The following is a 22,566-nucleotide window of genomic DNA, read 5'->3' as shown; positions in this document are numbered from 1 at the left end:
CCCGATGTGGGACTCAATCCCGGGACTCCAGGATCGTGCCCTGGGCCAAAGGCAGGCGCCAAACCACTGAGCCACCCAGGGATCCTATGCTTTTCTTTTAAAGTCAGCCTCTGGTCCCTCGGCCCTTTCCTGTCAGGCCCTCTAGGTGGTGAGGAGCCTCCGTGGCCTCCCAGTGTTACACCAGAGCTGTTTTGAGATTCTCTCTGACTGGATCCCAAGGGTGGCTGAGCATGGGTCAGCAGGAACAGATCTGCTTCCAAGATGACGTAGTCATTTTGCAAGCAATTTCCAAACTAATTTTCCAGTTGGGAAAACACCATGCCTTTTGGGGGAATGTGACCACACCAGGCACCACACTTGTTCTGAGCTAAAGTCACTCCACTGGTGAGTGTTATCAGACCCTCTCTCCCTTGCTTTGGGAGGACCAGGTTAGTGTTTCTTACTCATGCCAGAGGCCAGTGAGAGGCAGCAATCTAAACTTAGTAGCTCTCTTGGTTTGTCCTGGGAAACATCTAAAATCTGTCCCTCTGGGAATGAATTAAAAAACTACCCCAAACATGGCCTCCTAGGGGGTCCACAAACCCTGTAGATCCATGAAAGATTAGATCGTCTTGCAAACTCAAGCCAGGTGACTGATCAGCTGATGCACAACTTGGGGGCTTGTTCTAGCTCCTAACTTGGGGGCTTGTTCTAGCTCCCAGACTTTTCTATGTATTCTGGAGACATTTAATGTTTTCCATCATTTTAATGGAAGTATTTTAAGTTTACAGAATCAAAACTTTCTTAGAATGAATTGTAGTCTTCAGGATTTACCCATGTGTTTTAACATGGATGTTCTGAAAACATTTAATGGCCAGGAGAAAGCCACTATCCTGTACTGTAACACAGTTTTCTGAGGATTTAATTTAGGGTTTATATATCTCTATTCGATTTTGTGTTACTGTTACTGCTGCTTGGGTAAAAATGAAAGCCACTTGGTACCTTCCTAATTTTGACTCCCTGATCTGATATGTAGAATTTGGTCCTGCCCCCTGGCCACCAGCCCCTAGACGCCTGCTGAACTAATAAGGATGTGCTGCTTTGAGGGTCAAGGCCTATCCCTGAGAAACTTTGTCTGGGCCTGGCTGAGGAAGTTAGATGGGCCTGCTTGTGAACGAGGCTGCTTCCTCAGGGAGAAGGAAAACTGAAAATCATTATTAAGTGGCTGTCTCTGGGAGATGAGATTGGGCTGAGATGGGGAGAGGAAGGGGACAGTCACTTTTCCTTAAAAGCCCTTCTGTATTACTTGATTTTTTAACTCTGGGAACAAGAGGCTTCCTGGGTAGAGGGTAGAAACAATCTTAGGGTCCTAGTCGCCCTGAGCATGAGCAAGCAACAAAGGTGCAGATGAAGGATCTGTGTCTACAAATTCAAATAGTCCTCCTAGGGATGGCCCACCTCTTCCTGGTGGGTCTGCTCTTCCCACTTAAGATGGGAGAATGTGGGAAAGGTATGGTGAGAACAGAGGACTGAGGACTTGGAAGAAGCCAAAAGAAGGTACAAGAGGTTAAAAAGGAGCAAGAAGGCTCCAAGTGTATAGGGCCTGAAGGAGAAAGAGAGTGCTTGGCTATGCTAGGGCTCCCATGAGTCTGCAAGGTGGCTGGGCTGCAGTCCCAAGACTGAGGTCAGGGTGAAATATTTGTTCAAGGTGAAAGATCTCCTCGTGCCCAGAATGTCTTCAAATCTTGTCTAGATTCTCTTTTATTGGGAATGGATGATACATAATTCTGCATGAAAACAAAGGCTGGGACTGCATGACCCAGGGAGAAGACCTTCACAATCCCCAACTTTTATCAAATATTTCTTTCCAGGAAGCTACAAGTATCAGAACAGAGAAAAGGAGCTTTAAAACAAAAGGGTGCAAACAGGAAAGGCTCTAGAAGTCAAGAAGCAAGTTTAAACAGGCATCTGGACCATCTTCCTTTCCTGACACACCTTACTTTGTGGTGGCTCCTCACCTCCCCTTCCTCCTCAGCATCTCCCCACCTCTATTGCTGCCTTTCTCTCACTCCTTTACGCACACTCCTACCCAAAATCTTCCATACATTCCCCATGGAGAGTGGCTGGGGTCGGAGCTCCTCAGCCTTGAGTTCAGAGCCCACCTCATCAGCCACAATCTTTCTGGCTCCTTGGTCTACTCGGGGCTACTGCAGCCTGACCCTTTGGCTCAAGCCACAGCTTCCGGAACTCACTGAGGCACTTCGTATGATTGCAGTCGTGTTCCTTTGTCTCCTTCTGCCTGTAACTCCACCCTCCTCTTTCCACCTCTTCATTCTCTGTCCCCTGAAGCTCAGCTCCAATTCAAAGAAATTTTCTTTCCCACCCAGGCCATAGGACATTTCCTCTCCTGGAACTCCTATAGACTTCTTGTACAGAACATGTCTCTTGCCTAGGGTGGGTCTTTTCTTACAGGTACAGCACCTGTACCTGTCTGATTTTCCCACTTAGAGGGTCATCAAGCTGGATGTAGTAATTGTTTGCATGGCTTTATATTACTCATGGATCCTTGAGGTCACTGTCTGCATAGATGAAGTGTGCAAGCAGTTGTTAACTGTGCGTAACTCTGGTTACTCTGTTTCAGGAGGCATGGGGAGAGGTGCAGCTGACTTGAAGTGCACCAAGTTGCTCTTGAGCCAAGTAAAGGGAAGATGGCTGGTCCGATAAGTCACATTTGCAAGGTACTCCCAAACCAGAGGTAAGTCTCTTAGCTGTCAGTGCCATCAAAGTTTTCTCTTCTTCTGTTTCACTTTCTGCACATCCTCCCACATACACACAAAGCACACACACACACAGACACACATGCGCACGACACATGGAACCCCTCCCAACTCCCCCAGATACCCTCCAGTGATATCTCTGGTTTAATCAATCTAGAAATATGACTAGTATCAAAAATATCCCCGTCAGATTGCAACCGGCTCTGGGGCTCCATGTGCTGGCTCCCAGCCAACCAGCCGCTATTCATGCTGGCAAGGCACAGTTTAAAAAAGGAAAGGCTTCTATAAGCTCAAAAGAATGCGTGGTGACAGTCGAGGCTAAGCACTTTCCGGCTGGGTTCACAGGGGCATCTATTTTGGCATCCTGGCCTCCCCTCCATGTCAAGGGGAAGAGAGGGGGAGAGATCAAGGACAGGGCCCTACCTGGCTGCTGGAACATCAGCATATTCTGCGGAGAAGTGTGCACTGGCAACGAGCGGGTCCTTTGGACTGAGCTGTGGGTGCGGCTTGGCATGCTGTTGCTGCCCCCAGGATTGGCGAACCAGAGGTTCTAGTGAGAAATGCAAACGGAGAGCCATTAGTCCAGATGCCTTGGGGTCAGGGGCGGAGGGGGTGTGGAGCAGGGCGGCCAGCCAGAATTCAAGAGGCAAATACCCCTGGAGAACCCTTTGCTAACTTCTGGAAGAGGCCTGGCAAGCTCATGCTACACATCTACATATTTATAGAGAAGGGGTTTAGAGTCCATTCATTTTCTCTCCCTCTCCAAGCCCAAGGCCTTGCTCAACCCTAGCTTAATCTGGACAGCTCTCTTCCTCACTATCTCCAAAACTCTTTTTATTCCTTTTGTTGCCTTTGCTTTTCCTATCACTTTTTTTCAGAGATGGGAAGAGTTCTATAAATGTTTGCAACGAAGAGCACAAACTATTTCAGGGCTCTCAGTTGATTTTCTTTTTGAGAGTCTTACAACTTACTACAAAGCGAGGGGGAGAAAAAAGAATCTTTCAGCTGGCAATGAGCTGGCACACTTAGCTTGCGTTTATTATTATGCGGGTGTCCTAGTGGTGACTTCCTCTTGAACTGATTTGGGGCTTCCCACAACGGTCAGAAAGTGGGGCTTTCTCCTACGCTGTTGTATATGCCCTGGAAAATAAATCCTGCTCATTTTACCTGGAGCTGTTTTTTCTCCTGTTTTTAAACCAATCTATCATCCCTTAGGTTTCTCATGACAACCCAGACCCACTTGTATCCCTCCGGTCCCAGCCCCAACCTGCAGAGCCCCACAAAGCTGGACACACTGATGGAAGGCATTGGGCAGGGTGGGGAGAACAGGACTGGTGGGTGAGAAGCCTTTGGATAGAAGTCAGCTCTAAATCCCACAGTAAAGACCTCTGGGCAGCCTGGCCTTGAATAGGCAGAGAATATTCCAATTCTCTCTCTGATAGCCTCTCTTAGGCTCCTCTTTGGATTTTCTGCCACAGTTGGGACCATGACAAAGGAGCTATTTGCTGTGAATAAAAAGGCTAAGAAAGCTCCTTAGCTGCTCGTCTCTGGAACCCACATCTGGGAGGTGGTGAAGTCTGCTGGGGCAGGTCAAGCAAGGCAAATCCAAGATAGGTCTTGTATTTCCTCCTTAAGGCTCGAATGCACAGAGCCCCCAAGGTTAAAGGTTAAAGTGGTCATAGGGCATCTAAGTAAATCCCCATGAAGCCAAGTGCAGCCAGGTCATTGCTCCGTCTCCCAGGGAAACAGTGCAAACAACTGGTTACCTCTGAGCACAGGGACAACTGTATCTCAGTGCAGCCCTCCTCCACTCCTCTGCTCACCTCGGGGTCATGTAGGGATAGACCCTGAAGCCTCAAGCCCTGAGCTTCAGGCTGCCCACCCTCCTCCCTGGGGCAGAACACACCTGTCTTCCTTGTTTCATGATGGTGGGGTTGGCTGTGGTGTTGCGCTGGGTGGAGCTGACAAATCCACTGGTGCCCAAGAGGCCAAGGCGGGCGGAAGGGACGTTCCGGGAGGGGATCTGGTACTGGCGTGGGTTCCGTCGGCCCATACCGCCGCCCACAGAGCCGGCTGTCGGGAGGGAGTTGGACTGCCCAAAGCCGCGGCTGTGAGAGGGAATGGACAAGTGAAACCCTGTCAGTCACCCACAGCCCTTCCCAAACCCCCGGCTGCCGGCAGGATGCCTCCTGGGAATCTGCATATGTGTAGACAGTTCGCAGGTCTCTCAGGGGCACAGGGTAGTTCTGTTATCAGGAAAGGGCTATGATTAAAATGACAGCTAAGAGACATCTGAGAGTGACCACTCTGTGCACCATCCTGGGCTTTTTACATTGATTCTTCAGTCCTCATGAGACAACCTGTGAAGCAGGTGCTCTCTCCCGTTTTACAGCTGGGGAAAGAAAACAGAGGGCTTTGCAATTTTGCAAAGGTCCCACAGGCAGTGGGGGATGGTGCTAAAATACGAGCCTAGGAGGTTGACCAATGTGCTTTTCAGCTATCTCCCATGCTGGGTCCCAGGGCCCTGAGCAGTATGTGCCCGGCACGAAGCCACACAGCACAAAAGCCTCAGAGCCAGGATCAGTGCTCCTTCTGTCACCCCACAGTCTGTTTCTGATGTCTGCATAGCACAATTGCAGAGAGTAGCCTGGGAGCCCCACTAGGATGTGAGCTCCAAGAGAGAAAAGATGGTGACTGTCCTCACCAATCCTGCATGTCCCATGCCTGAGTCAGCTCCCAGCACAGTGAATGCAGGCTGAATGTACGAATGGGTCCCTGCCATCATGATGCTTTTCCCTGTGGAAGACTTGACCCCATGTCTGGGGTTCTGATTCCCAGGTTGAAAGTAGGGAAGGAGAACGGAGATGATGTTTGCAAGTGCTCTGGACCTAGGACATCGACAGCTCCCTGCTCCACAGACCCTCCCTGAAGAAAGCCAGAGAGGTCCCGTGTTCCTGGAGGCCGCCAGGGACCCTTGGCTTCACATTCGGACACTGTGCTCCCACTGCTCCAGTGACCTCAGCGGCCAAGAACTCATCCTTCTCCAACATGCCTCAGGTTCTGGGACAGTACACAGCAGCCAGTAGGGTTTCAGGAACCAGCACATTCCTTCCAAGAAGAGTCAGCTTTAGTCATTTGCTGATCTTTAACTCGAAATGCTTTACCTCCAATGGCCACAAGATGGAACAGACTTGCTTTCCCTGCCACACAAGGGAGGCCTATACTAAGCCTGTGAGGAGACAAGGCTGACGTAGTTTAACCAGTTGAAAATGATGGGGGTTGGTGGGTGGGGGGTTGCTGCAAAATGGTCATTTCTTGAGGAAGAGAGGTGTGTATGTGTGTGTGTGTGTGTGTGTGTGTGTGTGTTATCTAAGCCATTAGCACAGTTGATCTCAGATAATGTTTCTCTTCTCCCCAGAATGCCTACATTTCCTGGGGGGGAGGAGGCAGAGAAGAGAATTCCACAGGTGAGCTGGCTGCAGCTCATTTCTGGGCTTGTGTCATTCCACTTCCAGGTTTTTGTGACCAAGGAAAAGGTTCCTGATTCCTGTCAGGGACTCACCTACATGTGGTGAGAAGGACACTCATGGGTTCTAGGTCTCTAGCTCATCCTTTTTCCCACACCTTCTTTTTACTAACATTAACTTTTTTTGGTTTGAAAGAAGAAACTTGGGCCAGGAGAGGGTAAAAGTAATTTCACATGATCTATGAGACCTCTTTTGGAGGAAGGACAGTCTGAGATCTAAGACAGGTGGAAACAAGGATGAAAACTTGTCCTTTGGTTTTTTGGAGTTGGAATATTGGCCACCTGGCAGATGATTCAGTATTCTAAGACTTTATTTAGTGCAGATAGCTTTTTTGCTCATTTTCCTTTTTGGTCGGATTTTTAAAAAGTTATTTCATATGCAAAGTACAGTAGTCAATGAGTGATGCTAAAATGATCTGTGCTTCCAGGAAGGCAAGATTATATTCTTGAGCAATATAATGTGGGCAGAGGATTCTGGTATGGGACACTTAGTCACTGGAGAAATGAGGGCTCTAGAGACTCCTATAGTTAGGACGCATGAGCTGGGCGGCACGTGGCACGTAGATCCCAGCACATTTTGGGGTCGGGATAGGGGATAGAATTTGGCTAAGTCCTCTTTCTAATGACTGTGGGGCCCTACTGTGACATCCTTAGTTGGTTATTACAAAGCCAGAGTTGAGGGTTACCACTGCTGGCAACCTTAGGTTACTTCAGACCACTAGGCTTAATGACCTAATCATTCTTTCTGGGGAGAGAACAAAGTGACAATTCAATGTTCATTTCTCATTCTTTTGCTCTGTCCATCTGTGTCTTTCTCTGCTTGCCGAAATCTAGCCAACTGATTTCATTACCTTGAAATGCATGAAAAGGCTGATAAAATAACATTAATAAGAATCACTTAATTTGGGATTTGTGATCATTCAGGCAGGGGCTGGGCTGCAGTTACCTTTGTATTATGGGAGAAACAGATTTTCAAAGCAAATTAATAGCACAAAAAGATCCCAGAAGTAATAGCTAATGAGAACAAATTATTTTTCTAGCGCTTTAGCAACTTCCAATTGAACATCCACAATTGATGATTGAATTCATCCTTATCAAATCAATAACAACAGGTCCCTCAAGATTCCAATACGGCAAACCTTGGGTAGCCCAATACAAACGTTAGTTAATAACACTCCAGAGAGGTCAAGGTTAATGAGAACTCTGATATGGACCAAGGACAAAACAGAGCAGACAGAGGCAGGGGATGACACTTTGGGGAGAAGCAAAGCTTAAAAAGCTGCCTTCCTCTTTATCCTCTAAATTCCTTCTTCCTCTTGGAACTTGTGTCCTGAGGGCCTGGTGTTACATGAGGGGTCTGGAATCTTGTCCTCTCACCTGAGAGATATATTGCTGCCCTTATAAGAAGAGAGAGAGCCTGGGAAAGCAACAGTCCCCAGGGTAGCAGGCCTGGCCTTTCACTTGGGTCCCTGGGAATCCTCAGGGTACACAGGTGGTCCAGTCCATCTACCCAGGGAACTTGGGGGAGGGAGCTGCCATACAGCATGCCACTCTGCCTGACTGCTTTTTCGGCCTGGCATATGTAGCGGTTAGAAGAGCAGACTCTGCAGCCGGTGCTGGCTTGCCTGGTCCAAATCCTAGATACCCCTGCCTACCGATTCCTCTGTAAATTGGAGTTAATAATAGCAACTCTACCTCATATAGTTGTTGCAAGAATTCAACGTATTAATATTCCTAAAATGCTTGGATACCACTTGGCACACAGTAAGTGCTAAATGTTCGTTTAAAAAATAACAGTGTTATATATGCTGGAATGTGATAACACTTTAATTTTTACATTAGTCTTTAATGAAAACTTTTCATAAATCCGAACTATCCTTATCTCCCTTAAATAATATAAAGCAGTGATGTTTTAAGGCACACTTATGCAAATAAATGCCAGAAATTTTAACAACACAGAGCTTCTACATATGCACTGAGAAATTAATTCAGAACTTTTTAGGTGCAAATGAAAAGATTATTTATCTGCTAATGTTTAAAAATGTAAAACAGAAAGTTGATTTTTCAGAATGTTTATACCATCATTCTTTTGTCTCCGCACCCCCCCCCAACTGTCTGTCACTGTTGAAGGCTTCAGGAACCTACATCTCCCCCCTTGACGCCTCCCCCAGATTGTCACACTGTAATTCACCTGTAATATGCAATTGGATTCCTCAATTTAAAACCAGATTAAGGTAATGGGTTCTAAAGTACAACAAGGCTTATTTTTAACTGCATCCAAGAAGCTGAAGTACTATGAAAAATCAAGAATGGTACTGCTCCACTCTTAGATTGCAGCTCAGACCAAAATAGACCAGCATTGGGCTCTTCACCCTGCCACCAACTATAATTAGCTAGTCTGCAGGGAGAAGGGAGAAAAAAATGACACTACCTCGTAAGGTGCTGATAGAATAACCCATTTTTGTCCTCTCAGGGCCCCCCTTTGTGGATAAATCACAAAGTGTTTTGTGGGCATTCACTCAATCATACCCATCTCCCCTTGATGCCCATCTGGACTATTACCGTCATTTTGATCACGTAAAATGCGTTATAGAAGATCACGTTCAGTTCTCTTTCTGGGAACACGTTCTCTCTGTAGCCTTCTCCCAAGCCCATCTGTTTAAGAAATGTGATCTGGAACTCCCCACGGGGCATCTTTGTGGACAAGGAATGATGCCCTGCCATTGTCCTGCCCAGGGACCCAGGCAGGCAAGGGTGCACCAGGGAACCACCAGGCATTGAAAGGAATGAAATCCCAACATACTTTCTTTGCTGTCGATATCCTGATATGTCTAGAAGGGTTTTCCGAGGGAAAGACCGAAAGAGCTTCTGCACCTGCTGTTTCCATGACAACAATCTTTTTTTCTGAGTCTCTGTAAATGCCTGCAAAAACAAACAGGACTTTTTAATGGGTGGCGCAGCCTGGCATTAGGGGGAGGAACACACAATTAATAGGCGGGAGGACATCAGAGTCTTTGCAGCTGTCTTTTCTTCACCTGTTTCCCACCTGGTCCAAACAGCAGTCAGTTTCACTTGGGAGCCATCTGTACTGACAGTGCAAGTTATTTGACATTGGAGGTACCTGGTAAAGTATATGCATTAAGCTTTTGACAACGCTTGTTTTGGTTGTGTTTCTGGCAGATCCACACTCACCTTCCTCTTCCTGACTCTATTCTGGATTAACCAGGAATGAATTGCAAAATGGATTGTTGAATACTCTAGCTTTTGCAGGCCCCCTTTATTTTCATAATCAATGGAAATGCTAAACCACTCCAAAAATCAATCTGCTTGATAGTGTGTGGTTAGCCTAGAGTGGTCTGTAGGTTTTCAAAAAATGGAGTATAGTCTCTGCTATCCTATCCTATCCTATCCTATCCTATCCTATCCTATCCTATCCTATCCTATATACTATAGATCAGGTTTGGTGTGCTGGGGTTTTTGTAGGGCACAGGGCTTTGTTGAGAAATCTCAAGGGGCCCCATGCCCTACAAAAATCCCAGTGCACCAAATCCTGACCTAAACTTTGCCTAAAGTCTAGGAAAATGGGTAGATCTGATGCCTTCTCAAATCTTTTTAGTAAAATTGGCATTGAGGGGGAGTTTTGTCTGCTTTGTAACACACTGTCATGTATAGCTTTTTTTTTTTTTTTTTTTGTACGCTAAAGCCTGGGGGAATGACTTTACAGGGGTAATGAGTCCCTAAGGCAGAGACTCTCAAATCTGTCATATAAAATCCCTCAAGACTATTAAATGCAGTTTCCTAGGCCCCTTCCCACACACCTAGAGCCTGATTTAATAGATGCAGACAGGAGTCCAGAAGATGTTTGCAGCAAGTGCCCTGGTAATTCTGTTGCAAACGGAACATGGACATGCATCATTCTAGATGGTTTGAGGATCCTACATGCAATATAGGAATGCCCTGTCAGGTGCCTAGAACTGTGGTCCACAAGTTGTGAGAGATCCATCAGATTTGATTGATTAGCAGTAACAGTGATGGAGATAACATACCCATATAGTTTTGTCAATAAAACGTGAATTCCTTTAAGTAGCAATAAACTATTACTTAGAGTAGCAGACTATATGACTCTTTCCCATAAAGGAAACAGATTCCTTAAATAGAGAAAACATGACAGCTTAATTTTCTCCTGATGACATTTAATCTTTAAGGTTCTAAACATAGGAGAGCTATGTGAACAAAAGCAAAAAGATGTTAGTTATATTGTGAAAAAATTATTGTCTTGCAAACCCCTTCCTCCTGGATGACCTTAGCCAGGTGCCTTTAAGCATATTCATCCAGGAGGGCTACCCAATCAAGGGACTCCAGGCCTCCCTAAAGAGGTGCAGACACCACATAAGGTACATGGTGGGTTGGTCTCATGGGTACGAGGTAAGGACATGGTTCTACTTTGTGGTCCCTTCTCATTTGTTGGCAATACTTGGTGAGTGTCCAACTATACACGAATGCCTCTAAAAACCTGAAAGGCAAGCATTTCTGCTGGACGAATAAAGAAAGAGATGGATAGATTCTGCTTTTGACTGGCTTATTCTGCCAAACTTTGAGTGAGAACACAGGATGCAGGGATACTAATCTAGATGACTTGGGAGAAGAGAGTCCAGTCCAGGTGGTCAAAGGAAGGCTGGGGATGTATGATATGGACAGGGCTCAGATCCCTGCACACCCTTAAGCAAGTTCCTTTACCTGACACTGTTCCTTCTAAAAAGCCTGGATAACATCTCCCTCAAAGAGATGTTGTAAGGGTTAAATGAGATAACACATGAAATGCACTTAGACTATGTAGGACATGCCTGGCTCTTAGTTAATGGTTCAGTAACTGTGGCTCGTAGATAATCTAACCAGGTTTTTGTGGTTGCACAGACCAGCCCTTTATAGTGGTGGTATATGCCATATTTGGCATTCGACAATCACCTTTAGTCCCAACAAATGACTTCAAGTTCTTAAAACTATAATACCAGGCTGGGTCTGGAGCCCAGCCTGAAAGACAGCTGGCCTGAGTTTCCAAATGACAAGAGGAAATGGCTCACTTTATAGACATGCATTCAAAGTGCCTCCAAGGACACCACTTCATACATGACATGTCCCGTGGTGGCAAAGAACATCCAAGAAGATGGAAATATTTATACCCTACCACCACCCAGGGAGGTGAGCTCATTCACTCAGAACTGGGCATCAGGCTTATTTAGTTCCAGGCTGCGGATAGGATTAAGCCCCTCAGCCATGGTTGGTAAGTGTGATGGCCACTTCTTGGTCCTGGAGACTGCATCTGAGAGGCATGAGAGGAGCTAGGTCATGGCTGGCAATAAGGGATTTCCAAAAGCTGGTCTCTGTATGTGCCTGCAAAGTAGCCCTCCATTGTGAGAGCTCTGCTACCAGCCAGGATGACTGACCCCTCACCTCAGCCATTCTACTGGCAACTCTAGATTGGGCTGGTAGCAGCTTCCTCAGGGACTGGAGGGGACGGAAGCTTCTATTATATAGATTGACATAGCCAGTCAGCCACTTCTGAGTCTTCTTTTCCTGTCAGGGCCAAACCAATGAGTCTGTCTGGAGGAAGGTATATAATATGCCCTATAGCTTTTGTGGCTGCATCAAAAGGCTCATAAAGGGTCAAGAGCCCATCTCTATAGAACCTTCTCGAGATGGCGAGGAGGCAAGAAGCCAGGGATTATAATCCAGGAGACAAAGTGATTGATCTCAGAAATGAAATTCAGAACTTTCCTTTCCTCCCTTTTGCTGCTCTAGGGAATTGGTCCCTTTGATCCTGGGGAGGAAGGAAGGTGTCTAGGTTTGGTCAACACCCTCCCGTCCAGTCAGCTAAGGAATGGCATGTTCAGACTGTGAAAGGGAGTCCTGTTTCATGGAGCTCAGGTGAAATTCAGCCAGGGATGGAGACTGCGTGCTTCAATGGGGCCTCAGAGGGAGAGTGTGTTCTGCCCACATAGAATAACCTGAGCCTGTGGAAAATTATGCAGACACGTTTCCTCTTTCTTGAACTAAAATAATAATAAGTCTTGCACAACATTTTCCCTTCCAAAGCAGAGTGCAGGCCCCTCCATCCCGACATAAATTTAGGCAAGCAGACATGGCATGAGCTCCTTTCTGCTCATGACTCCCATCAGCCAGAGGCCCCTCTACTGCAATTGGGGCTGCCTGCCAGCAGATGAGTCCACGTGGTGCCATCTTTGCATTTAATCACTTGGGCAGGCAGGGAGAAAAAAACCCAGGCATTTCCTAAATATTCTAAGGAAATGGAAAGGAGAGCCAGGCTGCCCAGGGAGGGCATGCATGATGGCAGGAAGGCGAGAAGCATCAGGCTACAGCTTCAGGGCTGGCGGAGGCCAATTAGGAAGTCTGTGCACCGTCCAACAGAGGCAGCTGGAGGGCTCATTATTTTGTCTTGTGGGCTCAGCAGACTTGAGGCAAGATGGAAAGTAACTTATAATGCGTCCTTCAGTATCTTGAAGGCTAAGTGTGAGCATGGGCATGGGAGAGGAAGCAAGGCTCTAGTTTGCTTTACAGAAGTTTAAATCCTCCCCTGCTCAGGCCCCTCAAAGCCCACTCCAAATGTTCCTAGTAAGACAGAGCCCTCCAAAGGCTGTTCTCTCTGCCTGGGGCATTCCTACCTCCTTACATATTGAGTCTTTACCACCACAACTGCAGCTTGCCTTTCGGGCCCAGCTTGGAAGCAATTCCTCTGAGGAAAAGCCATTTCCAATTCTGGGTTTGGTGGCCTTGCTCCTCATCTGGGCTCCATGGGAAGCCAGAACAGCCTTATCTTCATGTGTGTGATCACCTGGTTTTCTTTTACCTTTCACTACCCTCACACCATAAGCAGCTACCTAGCCAGGGACAGGGCCTAGGCATTTAATCTAGATCTACGGAATGAATGAGTTCTAAAATCCTTTAACACATCCTTGCCTTCTCTTCTTCCTGTCACTTTTTGCTGGCAAAACACTTGCGGTATCAGGATTAAAAATACCAAAGGGTGAGTTAGGGGCTGGGGAGAAGGCCACAGAAGAATTTGCACTGTTGAGAAAGAAAATAGCAAAAAAGGGAGAGTTCAGGGGATTGTGGGGCAGTGGCTGGGAAGGAAACCCAGAAGGAGACCATAACCTGTTCATGAGGGTACTGGGTAGTCAGATTGTGGACAGGTGGAGGGCCTAGCGAACTGGCCTTAGACAGATGTGCCTGTGTGGCAGCTGGCAGGGTGGGGACATTGTGAGCGGCGTGCTGGGGAAGGGGGACAGACCTCTGTGCTGGGTGTTTCCCTTCACTGCACTTCTGGGGCTCTGAATGCCAACTCAGCAAATGTGAGCAGAGTTAGGGGCCTTTACCATCTTTTTTTTTTTTTTTTAAGATTTTATTTATTTATTCATGAGAGACATACCCAGAGAGAGTGAGAGACAGAGAGAGAGACAGAGAGACAGAGAGACAGAGAGCAGAGGGAGAAGCAGGCTCCATGCAGGAAGCCTGATGTGGGATTCAATCCCGGGTCTCCAGGATCATGCCCTGGGCCAAAGGCAGCACTAAACCACTGAGCCACCCGGGCTGCCCGGCCTTTACCATCTTATTCTAACATTAAAATTCCACAAAAGACCTCAGTGCTGTGAAGTTTATCCAAAGCCTACACTGTGACTCTTATCTCTGTGACTCTTTGGAGGGGGTGCTCCCAAGAAGCCACTGAAGTCTTGGGTCTGAGGCACAAGTCCCTGTCTCCACATGTGCTTCAGGGCAGCTTCCAGGGCAGGCGGCTGCCCTAGCCAGCAGCACCCAGGATCCACCTGGCTCCATCAGGGAGATTGTGCTAGTACTGAGTCTAATGGGGCATAGCTCCAGCCTGCCTCAGTCCTTCTTCAAAGGGACATGTTCCTATAAAAATCCCAAATCGAACCACACGGAACATAACACAAACACATCATTTCTTTTGTACACTCTCCAACCTTCTTCCAAGTTGCCCTGAGCCAAATGGCAAAATATCTCAACTCAAAATTTTAAAGACTGTTAAACGCCAAGGCTAGGTGGCAGGGCTGTGTGTTAACTACCTGCCAGGCTTAGTCACTCAGGGATTCTTCTGGCACCAGAAGTTTCTCTCAGGCATTCACCCTCACATCAGAGCTTAGTCTGGATGACTCTCTAGATACCCAAGTATCACAAGCTGTTGCTTAGGTTTGAAGCCACCATAGCCGAGTTCTGCCCAGAGTATTATTAATGTCTCTCTACCCTTCAGAAACAAGTTGTTGGAGACCCAAATGATCACATCACAGAAATGCTGAGAACCCTTTCTAAACAATGAGACAAACAATTTTGTGAAACCCATTACTACTCACCTCATGAATTAGACACTTGTCTATGAGCTGTAAATAGGAACTTATATTTTCCTCATCAGGTCTGGAGACCAAGAGCTGTGTGCACACTGTGAATTAAAAACAAAAACAAAAACAAAAACAAAACAAAAAAAACAGAAAAAAGAAAAGAAGAGTTAGAAACATGTATACCCATTCTAATCTCTGAGATCCGCCCCCGATTTCCTTTCAGGACTAATATTTTGAGAAGTATGTGTGCCTGTGGCTTTACGTAAGGTTCACAAAAAAGGCCAGAAGGCTCCTCATTCCACTGAAGTCAAAGGCTTGGTCACCACGGGAGCCCTCGCCTCGAGAAGCCCCTTTGGTTAATTCCAGGCATACCATTCTATATTAAGCCTTCTGCAATCCGGCCTCAGACAGACACTCTGGGAGAAGAAGAATGTGGCCATGTCCTGAGCTCTATCTCTGAAAGAGGCTCCTTTTGAGAAGGTAGTTCAAAGGCATCAAAGACCATCGACGTTATCAGAGAGCAATCTCCATAACTTGCCGGATGAACTGTGCGCCTCGTCTGGAGGATTCAGGCTCTTGCACATCTTTGAGGCTGTGAGGTGTGTGGGCACACACAGGAGCAGGATGCCTGCTCAGTCACTGGAGAGTTATTTTTTCAAAGTGATAACACACATTTAGACAGCCACAGGTTCACTTACACACTCAAGTAACTGAAGGAATAAAGACAGAGCAGTACTCTGTGTACACACACCCACTGGGCTCTCCAGGGCCACACTAGCGTGGCCCATTCTAATCTCACCCTGGAGGCTTTGATGCTCTGATTTTGACAGAGGTGTTTAGAAGGCCATGGTAGAGGTGGCTGGACAAAAGATGTCAATTAAAAGTGGAAATGTCTTGCAGTCAAGCTCGAAACCTGAGCATTATGATTCCTTCCTCTCCCTAATCCTGCCTAACCAGTCTGTCACAGTTCCATTTATATCGTATCTTTGCACAGAGATTCCCAGTATATAGCATTGTTTGTAATAACAAAAACTTGAAAACTACACATACGTCAACGTCCATTAATTGGAGCCCTGTTAAATTATGCCTTATGCATACAGTGGAACAGTATGCAACCTTGAAAAAAGAATCCGGGGGCGCCTGGGAGGCTCAGTCAGTTAAGCATCTGCCTTCGGCTCAGGTCATGATCTCAGGGTCCTGGGATCAAGTCCTGCGGCAGGCTCCCTGCTCAGCAGTCAGCTTCTCCTTCTCCCTCTGCCCCTCCCCCTGCTCATGTGTTCTCTCTCAAATAAATGAATAAATAAAATCTTAAAAAGAATCAGTATGATATTGATAGAAATATTAAAAATATATAATGTAGAAAAACAAGGTGCATAAAGACATGTAAACAACACCTGTTTGTGTGTAAAAAGGACACTCGTGCTTGTATATGAATATTATAAAGTTTCTGAAGGGAGAAGCCAAGCCTGTTTAGAACACGCACCTCATGGGAGGAAGATGGCAGGGCCTGGGGGACCGGTTATTCTTCACTTTCCATCATTTTTAGTTTTGATTTTATGCTGAACATGAATTTATTGTGTAATTAATTTGAAAGTAGCTCAAGTTTAAAAAGCAGCCATGCCAAAGGAGTTTGGATCCTCTGAGGACAGAACCCGCCATGGATTATACTCAGGTTTCCACCTCCTACATGTAGCTTTACCCATGAGGTCATCTGTTCTAATCCCACCAGCAAAGAACCCACTCAGAGGTAGGAGGTCAGGAGGTTAAGAGGGCTCAGAGGTGAGTTGGGGGAGACCAGGGACTCACCCTGGCCATCAAGCTGACTGGCCTCTCAGCTCAAAGGGATGCTACAAGTTGTCTCCTCTGAACCAGATTTCTATGGATCTAAGTCTTTTTTAGGACATGTATACACAGGGAGTTTCTCACTGCACCTGTAAGACTCAGGTGTCCATTTCTTTAGGTAAGAACTTGATTCTTTAAAATGATTGGGCAATAAAGAAAAAATTGTTTCTCCTTCCCAAAGGAGAAGTAGCTGGTATTCACTACATTTTAAAAATAATCACACTTTCTTATGAAACATTCAAGTATATTATTCTAGTATTGGACTTTTCAAGGACTATAATTAGGGCAACCCGGGTGTGATCCTGGAGACCCAGGATCGAGTCCCACATTGGGCTCCCCGCAGGGAGCCTGCTTCTCTCTCTGCCTCTCTCTGTGTCTCATGAATGAATGAATAAAATCTTAAAAAAAAAAAAAAGGACTATAATCACATAATCACTGTGCCATGCATAGGGGAGGCACAGGGCAGTCCAGGTAGAAAGAGTGCTCTTACCCAAAGGACCATGAGAATTCTGTCCTGCTTTCCAGACAGGCACAGGGCATGGCCGTGGTGCCTTCCAGGCCTGGTCTGTAGTAAGGGCTGACTTCTGCCTGCAGGCCCAAAGGCCCAATGAGCACTCACTCTACTAGGAGGGCCCAGCAAGCCCTGGTCTGAAGGAGTGGAAGAGAAAGGAGATGGGGTTGAGGAAGAGGCCTTTAGGGGCCAGAGGGATCAGAGTTCAGATCCAAATGATGACCTCTGAGCCTCACTCCGATCATCTGTAAATGGGCTAATGACATCAACCCTGACAGGTTGATCCAGCATCCGGGGAGCCCCTCAGGAACCAGGAGCTCTGGTTAGTGGTGTTGAGTGAAGAAAAGGGGGAGGCGTGAGAATCAGGCTCTACCTTTCCCCATGACTCGTGTGAACTGCCCGGGTAGATCCCCCTCCGGCAGGGGGGCGACAGCCATCTCCCCATCACAGCTACTCAGCTGGTGTGGCTGCAGCCCACCACTGGCCCCAGCGGAGGCGTTGGCCGTGGCACTGCTGGCCGAGGCACTGTCTTTGCAGTCGGGGCTCTGGCCCTCAGGGCCCATCAGTGAGGGTGGGTGTGGAGCCTGGGGCTCCCGGCGGCGAGCTTCGGGGGTGGTACTTGGGGAGCTGTAGGCCTTGATAGGAGTCAGGATCATCTGGTGCAGTTCCTGGAGTGGTATGCGCAGGTTACCCCCCTCGATGATGTCCTGGATGGTCAGAGGGAGAAGACCTCTGTTAGCATCAGCAATGGGGGTGGCCTCCCCCTTGATGCCTCCCCTCCCCCGCCCCGAGTGGTTCCCAGACAGGACTCCCAGCTGCTGGCCCCTTCATCACAACATTCTTTGGAAATGCAATCACCTTAGTTTTATCATTCTATTAGACCAGGTAGAAAACTTGGAAAATACAAATAGGCACAATGAGGAAAATGTACATCACCTGAAAATCCCACCATCTAGAGGTGATCACTAAAATGATTTTCAGATAAAGGGCTAGTTTCCAAGATCTATAAAGAACTTCTTAAACTCAACACCAAAGAAACAAACAATCCAATCATGAAATGGGCAAAAGACATGAACAGAAATCTCACAGAGGAAGACATAGACATGGCCAACATGCATATGAGAAAATGCTCTGCATCACTTGCCATCAGGGAAATACAAATCAATGAGATCCCACCTCACACCAGTGAGAATGGGGCAAATTAACAAGGCAGGAAACCACAAATGTTGGAGAGGATGCGGAGAAAAGGGAACCCTCTTACACTGTTGGTGGGAATGTGAACTGGTGCAGCCACTCTGGAAAACTGTGTGGAGGTTCCTCAAAGAGTTAAAAATAGATCTGCCCTACGACCCAGCAATTGCACTGTTGGGGATTTACCCCAAAGATACAGATGCAATGAAACGCCAGGACACCTGCACCCCAATGTTTATAGCAGCAATGGCCACAATAGCCAAACTGTGGAAGGAGCCTCGGTGTCCAACGAAAGATGAATGGATAAAGAAGATGTGGTTTATGTATACAATGGAATATTACTCAGCCATTAGAAATGACAAATACCCACCATTTGCTTCAACGTGGATGGAACTGGAGGGTATTATGCTGATTGAAGTAAGTCAATCGGAGAAGGACAAACATTGTATGTTCTCATTCATTTGGGGAATATAAATAATAGTGAAAGGGAATATAAGGGAAGGGAGAAGAAATGTGTGGGAAATATCAGAAAGGGAGACAGAACTTAAAGACTCCTAACTCTGGGAAACGAACTAGGGGTGGTAGAAGGGGAGGAGGCCGGGGGGGTGGGGGTGAATGGGTAACGGGCACTGAGGGGGGCACTTGACGGGATGAGCACTGGGTATTATTCTGTATGTTGGCATATTGAACACCAATAAAAAATAAATTTATTAAAAAAATAAAAAATAAAAAAATAAAAATAAAATGATTTTTTCACATTTCCATCCCTGGCTTCTTCAGTGAGTTTCTATAAAAAAAAAAAAACATTTGGATAGTGTACATGCATACCCCTAAGAAGCTGTATAATAAAGTTGGGTCATATGTAAGTTTCTGTCCTGTGTAGGATTTATTTGTTTTGGATGAAGGAACCTGCTCATTCACACCACCCACCCATTTGGGGTAGTGGTGAAGAATACAGACTTAAGGACAGATGCTGGGGTTCAAATTCAGACACTGCTGTATGACCTTGGGCAAATGACTTAACCTCTCTGTGCCTCAGTTTCTCTATGCTGAAAATAAGGATAATAACTTTATTTGCCTCAATGGGTGTTTGTAAGGATGTTAAAACTTGTAAAGCTGCAGGTCAGTGTCAGGCTACTACTGGGTCGTGCGCTTCTTTGTTAAATTGCTAGGTATGTCTAGGGCTCTGATGAACTGGGCACTGTGCTAGGCAAGGGGATATAGTGGGAACCGCCCTCCTTTACAGTTTCTTTGGAGAGTTTACATCCTACCCTGAGATGAACATACTGTGTTTGGGACTGAGGTGCAGGCCAGGGTGGCTGTGAGGGAAGGCTCTCTGAAGGGTGATGTTAGAACGGGAACCCAAATGAAGGTGGGCACGAGGATTCTGAGAAAGTGTGCTCCATGCAAAGCGCATGGGGAGGGCAGAGGCTATGAGGTAGGAGCATACCTGGAGTGTGTGAGGAAGAGCAAGGAGGCCTGACATGGAGCAGAATGGTGAGAGGAGAGTGTGAGAAATTAGGTCCGCAAGTTGCTACCAGCGCCTGAGCGTGGAGGCATGGATGCTGGAAATTTTTCTCAATGAGCTGGGACTTCAGGGAAGGGTTTGAGCAAGGGAGTGACATGTTTTCAAAGAATCATTTCCAGAGAGAAATATGTGTGTATAATCTATATGTATATGATACCAATGACCCTTGGACAACATGGGTTTGAACTGTGTGTCCACTGACCTGCAGAGTTTTTCAATAAATATGGTATGGTATTATAAATTTATTCTCTTATGATTTTCTTTCTTTTTTTAAAAAAAATTATTTGAGAGAGAGACAGCAAGAGAGAGCATGAGCCAGGAGGAGAGGGATAAGCAGACTCTGCACTGAGCAGGGAGCTGGACACAGGGTTTGATCCCAGGACCCTGGGATCATGACCTGAACAGAAGGCAGACACTTAACCAACTGAGCCACCCAGGTGTGCCATCTCTTATGATTTTCTTAGTATTTTCTATTCTCTAGCTTATTTTAAGAATACAGAATATAACACATATAACATATAATATGTGTTAATCCACTGTTCATGTATCAGTAAGGCTTCCAATCAACAGTAGGCTATTAGTAGTTAGGTTTTGGGGGAGTCAAAAGTTATACATGGATTTTTGACTGCACAGGGTGGGGGTGCTCCTCTACCCCAAGCTGTTCAAGGAATAACTCAACTGAAATTGTATATAATATAAATGGCTTTATATGTTGTTTAATAAAATTGGGTCCCCCTGCACATATGGTTTGATATACTAGCTATTATCTATTAGAAAAAGAGTGAGGTTGATTCTGATTGACATTTATCTGTATGCCAGATGCTCATGGAGGCACAGAACAGGCTTTGATGCTTGTGGTGAGGGGTCAGGGCCTGGCAGTCTTTTTGGCATGGTGAGGAGCCCGGCCTTCTGCCACAGGGCTGCCCAGTCCTTCTGCAGTGAACCTCTCCCTGGAACCCAGGAAGGACGCTGACAATCAAAGCCCTGATTACTAATGAAGTATTTAATCTTCTGAGAGCCCAGAATAGCAAGGACATAATTTTAAAAGCCTGAAGCATGAGTACCAATCCATTCCTGGGATCCTTTCTTATCAAGAAAAATTGCTTGATGATGTCAAGGAACACAAGTCCATGGAACACGATCACTTGTACACCGAGACTTTTCAATCAATCAATTAGGAAAAAGGAAACCTGAGGATGCCAGTCTTGGACAGGCACATCTCAATTCTGGGCAGCAAAACACCAATAGCCTGGCCCTGTCATTGGCTGGAACCTGCTTTACTCAGTAGGTTGGAAGCAGAATCTTAGCCGAGTCAGCACCCATGGTTATGGAGGAAATTGAAATGCTAAGTAGCCATCAGAATTGTCTCCATCCTGCTCGGGGCTACTGTCCAGCCTGTTTTAGATGGGGGGAGTCTTTCTTTCTTTCTTTCTTCTTTCTTTCTTTCTTTCTTTCTTTCTTTCTTTCTTTCTTTCTTTCTTTCTTTCTTTCTTTTCTTTCTTTCCTTCTTTTCTTTCTTTTCTTTCTTTTCTTTCTTTTCTTTCTTCCTTTCTTCCTTTCTTCCTTTCTTCCTTTCTTTTCTTTCTTTCTTTTCTTTCTTTCTTTCTTTCTTTCTTTCTTTCTTTCTTTCTTTCTTTCTTTCTTTCTTTCAAGAGGAGGGCTTTAAAGTCTACTGCCTTCCTTTTAAATCTGGTGGATAGGGCAGAGGTAAGACTAGCCTGATACCTGTGCTGGAAAGCCTGATAATGTGAGTCAGGAGGTGCTCTTGATCATTCCCAGTTCTCCTGCTGTCTAGACTGGACCAGCCTTTTCCAGAGTCTAGATGGCATCGTGTGAATGGTTCCTCCACTTTGGACTTGGTGTTTTATCAGGGCAGGGCATATGGAGGTAAGCTAGATGACTCATGCCAGGAAGCACCTGTTGTCTTTACCAACTCAACTATGTGTCAACTGGGGGACCCCTGCCTTGAGGTCCTCCACTTCTAGCCAATTGCCTAAAGGGCACCTGGGATGTGAGAGGTTCTGATCTTGTCCAGCCCTTGACTGAGGTGGGAGGGAGGGGGGTTGGGAAAGGAGAGTGAAGGGATGAAGCTTCCTCACAGAGTGGGGCTGAGGAGACAGAGCCAACCGGCCTCTTTGGGGGATCACATCCATCTCTGCCATGTCATTCCATGTGACAGCTACCGCTGAGGTGAGCAAAGGCATGCTTGTGACATTTTGTCAGCTGCCACCAAACAACCCTCGCCTGTTCTCATCACATGCAGAAAAGCTTCTGTAGTTACTCAGTGACGGAAGAAAGAGATTTTGGTTATGCCAAGAGCTGAACTCCCTGAAACGGGAAACATACTTGCTCCAAGTTCAAAGCTTATTTTTTTCCACAGGAGACAAGCACCCCAAAAAGGAAACCACAAACCTAATGACTAATGACGGATACTTTCTCTGCAGAAATCATGCAGAGTTTTGTATTGTTCTCCCCCACAGCCTCCAAGCCAGTGTCTCAAAGAAAACGCTTGGCTACCAACAAGTTAACAATGCCCTTTACGCCAGCCTCCATGGGGTTAGGTACCTGACTCTTCAAAATCAATTCTAGAACTCGCCCAGGGTGAGAAGGAAGCTAGGAAATGGCCGAAGGGGGACCCACTCCAGCATCGTCAACTGGCTGTGGGGATTAATTCTCCATGGTGACAAAAGTAGGGAACCAACCCAAGTCTCTATTGATCCTTCAGACCATAAATATCATCCTACATTATAAACACAAAGAGGCAAAACGAAGCTGGCTGTTCACTCATGGGCCGAGCCGAGGAGCTCATGGCAGAGCAGGAACCATGAAGGCTGGCCCGCCAC

The 22,566-nt window shown here is 46.4% G+C and overlaps 2 protein-coding genes across 9 annotated transcripts in view; one reads left to right on the top strand and one right to left on the bottom strand.

Moving 5' to 3' along the window:
- The window catches only part of SAMD4A (sterile alpha motif domain containing 4A), a 215,390-nt gene that overhangs the window by 14,108 nt on the left and 178,716 nt on the right, over positions 1 to 22,566 (bottom strand). For all 6 annotated transcript variants that reach the window (XM_077909351.1, XM_077909350.1, XM_077909353.1 and 3 more), the window contains 5 exons: positions 17,378 to 17,711; positions 14,667 to 14,752; positions 9,086 to 9,204; positions 4,663 to 4,864; positions 3,180 to 3,306 (listed from right to left, as the gene is read on the bottom strand). In XM_077909351.1, the coding sequence (XP_077765477.1) occupies positions 3,180 to 3,306; positions 4,663 to 4,864; positions 9,086 to 9,204; positions 14,667 to 14,752; positions 17,378 to 17,711 (868 nt within the window). The remainder of the gene's footprint in view (positions 1 to 3,179; positions 3,307 to 4,662; positions 4,865 to 9,085; positions 9,205 to 14,666; positions 14,753 to 17,377; positions 17,712 to 22,566) is intronic.
- LOC144320615 (uncharacterized) overlaps positions 1 to 22,566 on the top strand; it is a 62,622-nt gene that overhangs the window by 10,172 nt on the left and 29,884 nt on the right. For 2 of the 3 annotated variants that reach the window (XR_013386230.1, XM_077909356.1), the window contains exon 2: positions 2,621 to 2,734. Coding sequence is in view for 2 of the 3 variants with exons in the window: in XM_077909356.1 (XP_077765482.1) it covers positions 2,688 to 2,734 (47 nt within the window). In the remaining variant the exon portion in view is untranslated. Of the gene's footprint in view, positions 1 to 1,889; positions 2,434 to 2,620; positions 2,735 to 22,566 lie in introns of those variants that run through there. The other variant, XM_077909357.1, reaches the window with a different exon arrangement.

This window comes from Canis aureus, chromosome 9, assembly GCF_053574225.1.
Source record: "Canis aureus isolate CA01 chromosome 9, VMU_Caureus_v.1.0, whole genome shotgun sequence".
Taxonomy (NCBI): Eukaryota; Metazoa; Chordata; class Mammalia; order Carnivora; family Canidae; genus Canis; species Canis aureus.
This window is presented reverse-complemented; position numbering and strand designations above follow the sequence as displayed.